At 35.5% G+C, this 11042-nt stretch overlaps 1 protein-coding gene across 1 annotated transcript; it reads left to right on the top strand.

Moving 5' to 3' along the window:
• The first annotated feature begins 874 nt into the window (after positions 1-874).
• On the top strand, positions 875-9692 carry phyhd1 (phytanoyl-CoA dioxygenase domain containing 1). The gene is made up of 11 exons (XM_048166555.1): positions 875-1017; positions 2532-2690; positions 6060-6135; positions 6208-6255; positions 6365-6420; positions 6578-6640; positions 6738-6759; positions 6837-6965; positions 7101-7217; positions 9222-9348; positions 9423-9692. The coding sequence occupies exons 1-11, from the start codon at positions 985-987 to the stop codon at positions 9466-9468; spliced, it is 876 nt and encodes a 291-aa protein (XP_048022512.1). The 5' UTR covers positions 875-984; the 3' UTR covers positions 9469-9692.
• Positions 9693-11042: the final 1350 nt, after the last annotated feature.

An 11042-nucleotide genomic window follows, 5' to 3' on the forward strand; every position in this document is an offset into this window, starting at 1 on the left:
TAATGACAGAATTTTCATTTTTGCGTGAACTAACCCTTTAATTCTCTCTCGGTCTAAAAAATTAAGTTGTTATTAACAAAAAATTGAAAAGTTGAACATGATGAGCTAGATCAGTCCGAGTTACAGCTCATTGCAGGGAAATATTATCAGTGAATAATATGACCGTTTAGTTACTGTGTGACTTCAGAATTTATTGTTTTGTTGTATGGATAAGAGATTTCTTAGTTCTGCTGAACACAAAAGAAGATATTTTGAAGAATGTTTGTAACCAAACAGTTATGGGGCAAGATTGTCTTATGGAAAAAAAATACTATGGCAGTCAATAACTGTTTGGTTACAAACATTCTTCAAAATATCTTCTTTTGTGTTCAACAGAACTAAGCGATTTATAAAGGTCTGGAACAACTTGAGGGAGAGTAAATGATGACAGAATTATTATTTTCAAAATCTGTCACACACACTATTCACTTGAGGGGTGAATCCTAGACAAACTAACATGTTAAGCACATTATTAATGACCGGCTCATACACATTTTGACCAAAGGGTTAACTTTATGAAAGTGAATAGAGACACTGACTAAACACAGACACATTTTTTTTTAAAGTTTGGATCTCTTTAGTGAAGCCTTCTTCACCACTGTGCAATCCTGCACGTAATGAAATTGATTTCAATCCTCCACAGGACAGAACATGACCTGTGGTCACCCTTTACCTGGAATTAAGTTTACTGGAGGCACATGTTTAACTTTTAGGTTTACTTAAACTCTCAGTAACTCAAGTTATGAATGCACATTTGACTTTCGTGCAGTGCAGTGAAAGAGTTACTGTTCAAAATCCAATTATTGCATCACTATGGTTACAGTTTAATCGTATTTGACATGGTGCAACCACGTGGTTCCTTAGAGAGAGAGAGAGAGAGAGAGAGAGAGAGAGAGAGAGAGAGATTTGGATGAGACAGCCTTCATTTTAGCCTTCTTCCTCAGCATGGATGTTTTGACAGAACAAGACGTGCAAAAGGTATGAAACCGCCTCTAAATTGCTATCACAACTTGCTATCACAATATGCTACACATTGTTCTGTTGTCCTTGTTATGTGCAAGTTAACCAGAAACGCTGGAAAACGCACTTTTACGATTGCAAGACTTTTCTTGCAGTCAGTGTTTTGCATCTTTTTAATTCTTGTTTTCACAGATCAGCGCCTCGTGCATGCGTGCAAAACATGCACAAATAAAAAAATAATGTCGTAAAAACACGTGTGGAATAACTGTTGTCCATATTGGAAGTCTGTTACGTAATTCGCTAGAAACAGGACAAGCAGGTAGAATGGGTTGTGCCATGAAAAGAGGGGCGTGAAGTGGGCGGGGCCTTAAAATTTACATATTTTAACTCTTCATTGTGTGGTTTTCAGTTTAATGGCTGCGTATTATTATTATTATCATTAGTAGTAGTAGTAGTATAAAGTTTTATTTAAAAAAAAAAATCATTATTGTCCTGAGCGGACTTGTGTGTCATGTGACACCTGTTACTTTTCTCATCGCTGTTGAGGAGCGACCAATCACAGTCGTAGTTGTAAAGATCGATGAGACGATTTCTAATTTTTTTTTCTATTTGCGTGTCTGGAATTATTAAAATTAACAGATTTAATCGATTCCACTTATTAATGTTCAGATATCTAAAAAAAAAAAAAAAAAAAAAATCGTCCTGAGATATGTGTGGCCTCGATGGAGTAACGTTAGTCGTTTTTCTGAATCACCGATCGCCCCTTCACATGAAAAAATACTAATTTATAGTAAATACTATAGGGTTTTTGAACCATACTATAGTAAATTGTATTATACTGTATATATTATTGTATTTATAACACTTTTTTAATGAATGCTACAACATACTGTAGTATAGTGAACTGATAAACTGTAATAAATATTGTAGTATACTTTAGTTTTTACTACAGTAAAATGTAGTTTGTGTATTGTAGTATTGTACCCTATAGTTGTAGAAAACTTATTACAGTATTGGATAAAGAAATTTGTTTATATTACTATAGTTGTTATATTACCACAGCAACTAATGACCACAACAAATTAATGAATAAAGTACTTTACTATAGTATGGTTCAAAAACACTATAGTATTTTTTCATGTGGGCCTATTCAATTCCACCCAAAGCATACAACTTTTTCAAACGTTTGTGGATCTGTAGCATATTCGCAATGACAAATACCTAAACACATTTTAAGTAAGATTAAAAAAAGTTTAATCAACTGTATTTGCACCCCAAAGCCACTTTTTTGAGTATTCAATAGTACAAGAATGGTAATACCATGGCATTTTGAAATATACCATGAGACAAAATGAATGCCATACTAATATTCCATTGTATTTACATAGTACTTCAAAAAATACCAAACCATTATATTTTTGCTACTTTTTTTGTGATATCAGGAAGAGCAAATTATGTTAACGACCTAATTGGATTAATATAATTTGCATATGTAGTACTGAATAGGTTTCTGTATTGTTTTTATTCTGTAGTACCAGGATGAAGGCTATCTGGTGCTGGACGGGCTTTTGACCCCAGAGGAATGTGATGCTTTACGGGAACGAATGAGTGAGATTATTGACCGGATGGATGTTCCTGAACACTGCAGGATACAGTTCTCCACTGACCACGACGAGCAGCTGAAAACACAGGTAAACGGCATTCCAGAGTGCAGAATGATCATCATCGTGCATTTACAGCAGTGTCATTATTAACATTATCTATGCATTAATTTCCACATGCAACCAAATATTTATGGGTAAAGATGCAGGTAAGACTACTGACTGTAGGTAAATGTAGTTAAAAATGCTTTAAATGAAAATAATGTCATGTATTACTCACCCTCATGTCGTTCCACACCCGTAAGACCTTCGTTCATCTTCAGAACACAAATTAAGATAATTTTGATGAAATCCGATGGCTCAGTGAGGCCTGCATTGCCAACAAGATAAATAACACTTTCAGTGCCCAGAAAGCTACTAAAGGTTCTACCTTAATATTATAAAGCGATGAGAATACTTTTTTTGCGCCAAAAAACAAAATAACGACTTTTCAACAATATAGTGATGGCCGATTTCAAAACACTGCTTCGGAGCTTTACGAATTGAATCAGTGATTCAGAGCGCCAAAGTCACGTGATTTCAGCAGTTTAGCCATTTGATAGGAGATCTATGGAGCCCCGGACATGACATGCAGGAAAAAATAGTACGCTAAATCATGCGCACGATTTACTATTTCGTTCCCTCGATTTATAAATCATGCACATAATTTATAAATCAAGGGAACGAATTAGTAAAAAGTGTGCACATTTTAGTAAATCGTGCGCACGAATTAGTAAATCGAGGGAACGAAATAGTAAATCATGTGCACGAATTAGTAAATCGAGGGAACGAAATAGTAAATCATGTGCACGAATTAGTAAATCGAGGGAACGAAATAGTAAATCATGCGCACGATTTACTATTTCATTCCCTCGATTTATAAATCATGCACATAATTTATAAATCAAGGGAACAAATTAGTAAAACGTGTGCACATTTTAGTAAATCGTGCGCACAAATTAGTAAATCGAGGGAACGAAATAGTAAATCATGTGCACAAATTAGTATATTGAGGGAACGAAATAGTAAATCGTGCGCACTAATTAGTAAATCGAGGGAACGAAATAGTAAATCATGCACACGAATTAGTAAATCGAGGGAACGAAATAGTAAATCATGCGCACGGATTAGTAAATCGAGGGAACGAAATAGTAAATCGTGCTCATGAATTAGTAAATCGAGGGAACGAAATAGTAAATCGTGCTCACGAATTAGTAAATCGAGGGAACAAAATAGTAAATCGTGCTCATGAATTAGTAAATGGAGGGAACGAAATAGTAAATCGTGCGCACGAATTAGTAAATCGAGGGAATGAAATAGTAAATCGTGCTCATGAATTAGTAAATGGAGGGAACGAAATAGTAAATCGTGCTCACGAATTAGTAAATCGAGGGAACAAAATAGTAAATCGTGCTCATGAATTAGTAAATGGAGGGAACGAAATAGTAAATCGTGCGCACGAATTAGTAAATCGAGGGAATGAAATAGTAAATCGTGCTCACGAATTAGTAAATGGAGGGAACGAAATAGTAAATCGTGCACACGAATTAGTAAATGGAGGGAACGAAATAGTAAATCGTGCGCTCAAATTAGTAAATGGAGGGAACGAAATAGTAAATCGTGCGCACAAATTAGTAAATGGAGGGAACGAAATAGTAAATCGTGCGCACAAATTAGTAAATGGAGGGAACGAAATAGTAAATCGTGCGCACAAATTAGTAAATGGAGGGAACGAAATAGTAAATCATGCGCACGAATTAGTAAATCGAGGGAAAGAAATAGTAAATCGTGCTCATGAATTAGTAAATTACGGAGCCCCTAAAGGGACCTTTGCAAAAATTAAAAAATGACGGAGTTTCGCGTGCGCACGAGAAACTTTCGCGTGCGCACGAGATACTTTTTTGCTCAAAAATATGCAGAAAATGCGAGTATGGATGTGCATAAATTAATAACGATCTATTTGCTGAAATGTGGCTTTCGTAGGGCAGTTTATATCACGGCCTTATGTCTGTCTGCTTTAAAGCATTCTCTGTGACGGCCGGGATATGAATAGTTGTGTGCATTGTTGTTTTTGCTAAGTTAAATAAATAAATAAGGCTGATACAGTAAAAAGTGCTCAAAATGTGGCTTTCGTTAGGGAAGTGCATCATTTTTCAAGGACGTTTGTCCATTTTAACGTATTTAACTTTGTGGCATCCAAGAATCGCGCTGTGAAATGGGCTCAGTGTGCACTGTCATAATGCCACGTTTAATGGTTCATGAAAAAACATTGGTACAGTAAAAATGATGAAACTTTGTATTTCGTTAGGGCAGTAGGCCATATTTATATTTTCCCATGTAAAAGTACTGGAACTGTAAAATGTAGGCGTACTAAAATTTCATATTTCACAAGATCAAATGGCCCTTTATTTTTAACGGATTTAAAGCATCCTTACAGGTGGCGGAGACATGCTTATTTTCTCCATTCAATTCTAACAGCGCTTATTGCGAGCAGAGCCATTGACATAAAGCACTTTAGATATAAGGAAGGCACGTTTAATTAAAACGAATAATTAGCTGGATTCATCCTAGACGATCTGGTCTAAGAAAGCCAGATTTTGAGCAAATACAGCTGTATTAGTTCATGTGCACAAGTTCACAAACCGGAAATTGTAACACGCGCACGCGAAAGTTTCTCGTGCGCACGCTAAAGTATCTCGTGAGCACACGAAACTCCTTCATTTTTTATTTTTGCAAAGGTCCCTTTAGGGGCTCCGTAGTAAATGGAGGGAACGAAATAGTAAATCGTGCTCACGAATTAGTAAATGGAGGGAACGAAATAGTAAATTGTGCGCACAAATTAGTAAATCGAGGGAAAGAAATAGTAAATCATGTGCACGAATTAGTAAATCGAGGGAACGAAATAGTAAATTGTGCACACAATTCAATTTTTTTTCTTGCGTGACATGTGCGGGGCTTCGTAGAGATCTGAATCACTGATTCGATTTGTAAAGCTCCAAAGTAGTGTTTTGAAATCTGCCCATCACTATGTTGTTGAAAAGTCATTATTTTGATTTTTTTGGCACACAAAAAGTATTCTCGTTGCTTCATAACATTAAGGTTGAACCACTGTAGTCACATGAACTGTTTTAAATGTCTTTAGTAGCTTTCTGGGCATTGAAGGTGTTGATGATCTTGCCGTCAATGCAGTATGCACTGAGCCATCAGATTTTATCAAAATATCTTAATTTGTGTTCTGAAGATGAATGAAGGAGTGTAGAATGGCATGAGGGTGAGTAAATAATGACATTATTTTCATTTTTGGGTGAACTAACCCTTTAAACATATTACCAACCCTACTGGAAAAAAGTCCCATGTAAATTCATGTACATTTAGAATGGTCAACTCAGTCACATCATGTCGTATTTTGTGTTTGTCTAGGGAAATGCAGACTATTTCATCACAAGCGGAGACAAGATCCGTTTCTTCTTTGAGAAAGGCGTGTTTGATGATAAAGGTTTGTTGTGCTGAGATGTAAACAAAAAACGCCCAGGAAATTCATCCCATAATGAACCTGTTGTGTTTTCAGGAGAGTTCATTGTGCCAAGAGAACATTCCTTGAATAAAATCGGCCATGGTGAGTATTGACAGGCCATATAAGATATTCATTTTTAAGCACACCCTATCATCTGATTTATTTTCATTTCTTTTGCCCCTTATGTATTTGTGTTTTATCTTCCCAACAGCTCTCCATGCGTATGAGCCGCTGTTTAAAGCAGTCACCCACTCACCAAAAGTTCAAGTAAAGACCAAATTTTCATGTAAACGAAAGTAAATTGTGGTCTTCGTGTAAACGCTCATTTGTTTTAATCAGATTTATGAGACACTTTAGGGCCCAAAACCTCTTTAAAACAACACAACCCGGTTTCATAATGTGTGTGTTTGCTTCTTATCTGCAGAACCTGGGTAAGAAACTCGGCCTGATAAATCCAGTTATTCTGCAGAGTATGTACATCTTTAAGGTAGAGTAACTATATGTTGGCTTGTAAATGATGCTTACATTCAGTGAAAGGGTAAAATTTTCATTACTCGCCTCTTCTGTGTCTTTTCTGTAAACAGCAACCAGGGATTGGTGGAGAAGGTAAGGCCCGCCTACATCTTTAACCAATGAGAAAGCGATACAAAAACACTTTGTTGACCTTTGACCCTTGACTTCAGTGACACCTCACCAGGATGCCACCTTCCTTTACACGCAGCCTCTGGGAAGGGTGATGGGCGTATGGATCGCTCTGGAAGACGCTACACTGGAGAACGGCTGCCTGTGGTTCATACCGGGATCACACAACGGTAATTTCAAACGCATTAAGCAGATTCATGGCATTTTACGTCATTTGGGCATGCATGATATTGGAGTGAAGCTTGTTTTGCATGAATTTGTGTATTTAAAATGAGTTTGTGTGGCTCTTTTTATGTGTGTGAAAGATGGGATTACCAGGCGAATGGTGCGGACACCTAAAGGCACGTTTCCTCTGACTGATTTCATTGGCCGAGAGAAGAATTATGACGACAAGCTCTTCGTTCCCGCTCCTGTTAAAAAAGGTGAGTTAATGAAACTGTTAATTAAACATTTTTGAAATAAGTCTCTTCTGCTCACCAAGCATGGATGTATTTGATCAAAAATGCAGTAAAAACAGTAATATTGTGAAATATTATTACAATTCAAAACTGACTGAAAGTTTTATAAGCTTCCTAACATGTTTTATCATGTTGTTAACATGTCTTACTATGTGTCTAGCATTATTTTGCATTTTGTTAGCATCTTTGTAGCAGATTTTAATACATTGCTAGCATGAATTAGCATCCTGTTAGCCTTTTTAGCACATTGTTAGCTTGAATTGCTAGTATATTGCTAGCATGAACACGCATTGCTAACATGTTTCTAGTATGATTTAGCACATTGTTAGCATGATTAGCACATTGCTAGCATGATTAGCATGTTGCTTGCCTGATTTAACACATTGCTAGCATGTTTTAGCATTTGTTAACATGATTTAACACATTGTTTGCATTTTTTAACATGTTGTTAGCATGATTGAGCACATTGCTAGCATTTTTTAACAAGTTGGTAACATATTTCTAACATGATTTAACATGTTGCTAGTTTGATTAACACATTGTTAGCATACATTAGCACTTTTTCCTTTTTGGAATTTTCAGTGTGAACACACTACTCGCACTATTTGTACTTAAAAACGTCATAGAATAGTGCATAAGTATGCAAATTGGGACGTACCTATTGTTTGCATGTTTTAATGTGTTGCTAGCATTATTTAACACACTGCTAGCATCTTTTAGCACATTGTTAGCATGAATTAGCATTTTGCTAGCATGTTTCTGACATGATTTAACATGTTGCTAGCTTGAATTGCTAATATGTTTTAACACACATTGCTAACATGTTTCTAGTATCTAGTAGTAGTACATTGCTAGCATGATTACCATGTTGCTTGCCTGATTTAACACATTGTTTGCATGTTTTAACATGTTTCTAGTATGATTGAGCACATTGCTAGCATGTTTTAACAAATTGGTAACATGTTTCTAACGGGATATAACATCTTGCAAGTATGATTAACACATTAGTAGCATAAATTAGCATGTTAGCATGTTTAACATTTTGCCAGCATAATTGAGCATATTGCTAGCATATTTAGCACATTGTTAGCATGAATTAGCATTTGCTAGCATGTTGCAAACATGAATTGGCACACTGTTAGCTTGTTTCTAACAATGTGCTAAATCATGCTAGCAACATGCTAATCAACATGCATGATTAACATGTTGTTAGTATGATTTAACAAATGGCTAACATGTTAAATGAAAATCGTAAGTCGAATCAGTTAGAAAAGATATAGAAACCCGAGTCAGAACAGTCTGAAGGTCTGACCCGAGTTGTAGCTTGAAAGGTCTAGGAGGAGATTTTCACTGTGTCCGAAATCGCGTACTACATTTGAATTTAAATTTTCTTCACAACCGTTGAAAAATTAAGTTCTATGTAGTACGAAAGTGTCCATCGTATGCGCACTTCAGAATCTCACCAGAAGCAGAAGGTCATCCGGTTATTTTTCGCATACTATATAGTAGAGAAGTATTCAATTTTGGACGCAGCAACAGTTTAAATTTAGTCTCAGAAGTATATTAATAAGCTTGAATAGTAGATCAGTATGTCGGCTTTGACAAATATAATTTATTTCTGTGATCAAAGCTGAATTTTCAGCATCATTACTCCAGTCTTCAGTGTCACATGATCCTTCAGAAATCATTCTAATATGCTGATTTGTGGCTCAAAAAACATTATTATCGACATTGAAAACAGTAGTGCTGCATCATTTATGTGGAAACTGATATATATATTTTTTTCAGGATTATTTGATGAATAGAAAGTTCAAAAGAACAGCATTTATTTGAATCTTCTGTAACATTATCAGTCTTTTCTGTCACTTTTGATCAATTTATTGCATCTTTGGCTGAATAAAATTATTACTTTAAAAATCGAACTTTTGAACAGTAGTGTGTGTGTGTATATAAATGTTGGTACTGTAGGTGGAGCAGTTCTGATTCACGGGGAAGTGGTCCACCGCAGCGCTGCAAACACATCTGACAACTCACGCCACGTTTACACTTTCCACATTATGGAGTCTCAAAACACCGTTTGGAGTCCTGAGAACTGGTAAGAACAGTGCATGCTGGGTAATGCAGGCCATGTGTTAGCAAGTGTAAAGTGAGTCTGTTTTTCTCTCTCAGGCTACAGCCAACAGAAGAGCTGCCCTTCCCTTCCCTCTACACCTAAACAACATTCAACATTAACACAGGCCTGATGACACTTGTTACCGATGACACTTGTTACCAATGACACAGAAGACACTTGAGATACCAGGACTGGACTTTTTAAATCACAGGATAACAATAACCCCTTTAAATATGAAATTTTGTAAATGGACCATAAAATGTGAATCATTCTGTATATTTCACCTCCAGCCACAACAGTGTTAATAAAAGGCTAGTTTTTGCTAACCGAAGAGTCTCTATTTTTAATCTGACATATTTTAGTAAACAAGAAACATTTAATCTTATTAGAAATTCAGTTTATTTCCTTCAACGCACCATTCTCTGTGTACCCAACAAAATCAATACAATATAGAAAAGTTATGAATGTTGATATGATCTGGATTTCCAGACGAAGAAAATAAAAGGACCAAACTGCAGTTCTCATGACAGGAAAATCATATTTATAGTCATTGGTGAAAAAGATTTAAAACAAACTTCAATAAAGATATCAATAATAATAATAAAAAAAGATATTTAACATTGAAAAATGTCAACTATTCCAACAAATTATTACAGTGTTTCATGCTGGGTCACTTTTGTTGTAAAAGATATTCAACCATTCTTTTGATGCAAAGTAATTAATTGAACAAAAAAGTTTTTTTTTTTTCTGTAAATATACACAAAATATTAAAATGACCATTTACAAAATAAAAATCCAACAATCTTTGTCAAATCCCAATGTCAAAATATGGACCATAAAGTAACACATTTGCCAGGTAGTTTAAAAAAACGAGCTTACACATGAGTGTCATGCAAATGTCCACAGATGCCGAGTGTCACTTTTAAATGTCCCAGAACGCATTGCAAACTGAACAGGTGACTGATGCTTCAACCACAGTTCCCATGACAACTGTCAACGTAATCCACTCGACCCAAAACGCCAATAACTACGTAAAAGGCCTCGGTCAAATATCATTAATAAATTAAAGTTTAAACATACATAATTTACAAAATGCTTGAATTACGCCATCTTTATCAGAGTAAAGACACAACAGCTCAATTGCATACATGCTTTTACAGGACAGTGATCTGTACATTAATATCTACATACAGACCCATGCAGACGGACCACTGATAGCACTGAACTATTGAGAATACAAAACACTTTTTAAGGCGACAAGCTGTGCTACCGGTCCTTCCTATTGCATTGGACATAAAGGCAGGTATTCTATTCATAGCAACAAAATAATATTTGAGTATTTTTGTACAGGGTTATACAATAATAGAAAAACAAAAGTGTTCTTCAATGGCTCAAGTGATGCATAATATGCTGTAATAAAGGACTGAAAGGAGAAATTACATTTTGATAAATGGGTGAATCTGATGAAACGTCAAAAACATGCCATATTTCACACACACACACACACACACACACAAAAAAAAAAATTATATTTGGATGAAAGCCTGTTTTAAGAACCATTAATAAATATATATAATTAAATATTATTAAATTGGTCAAGTATGTTTGCAATTTGTAATGAGACATAATTGTCAAGTAATGTCACAAAAATCATATGGCTCTAAAAACAGGCAAAT

Source organism: Megalobrama amblycephala, linkage group LG18 (genome assembly GCF_018812025.1).
Source record: "Megalobrama amblycephala isolate DHTTF-2021 linkage group LG18, ASM1881202v1, whole genome shotgun sequence".
NCBI classification, from domain to species: domain Eukaryota; kingdom Metazoa; phylum Chordata; class Actinopteri; order Cypriniformes; family Xenocyprididae; genus Megalobrama; species Megalobrama amblycephala.

Coding starts and splice junctions, on each gene's coding strand:
- phyhd1 (XM_048166555.1), top strand. CDS start 985: ATGGATGTTTTGACAGAACAAGACGTGCAAAAG. Junction 1,018..2,531: donor CAGAACAAGACGTGCAAAAG/GTATGAAACCGC, acceptor TTTATTCTGTAG/TACCAGGATGAAGGCTATCT. Junction 6,760..6,836: donor ACCAGGGATTGGTGGAGAAG/GTAAGGCCCGCC, acceptor CCTTGACTTCAG/TGACACCTCACCAGGATGCC.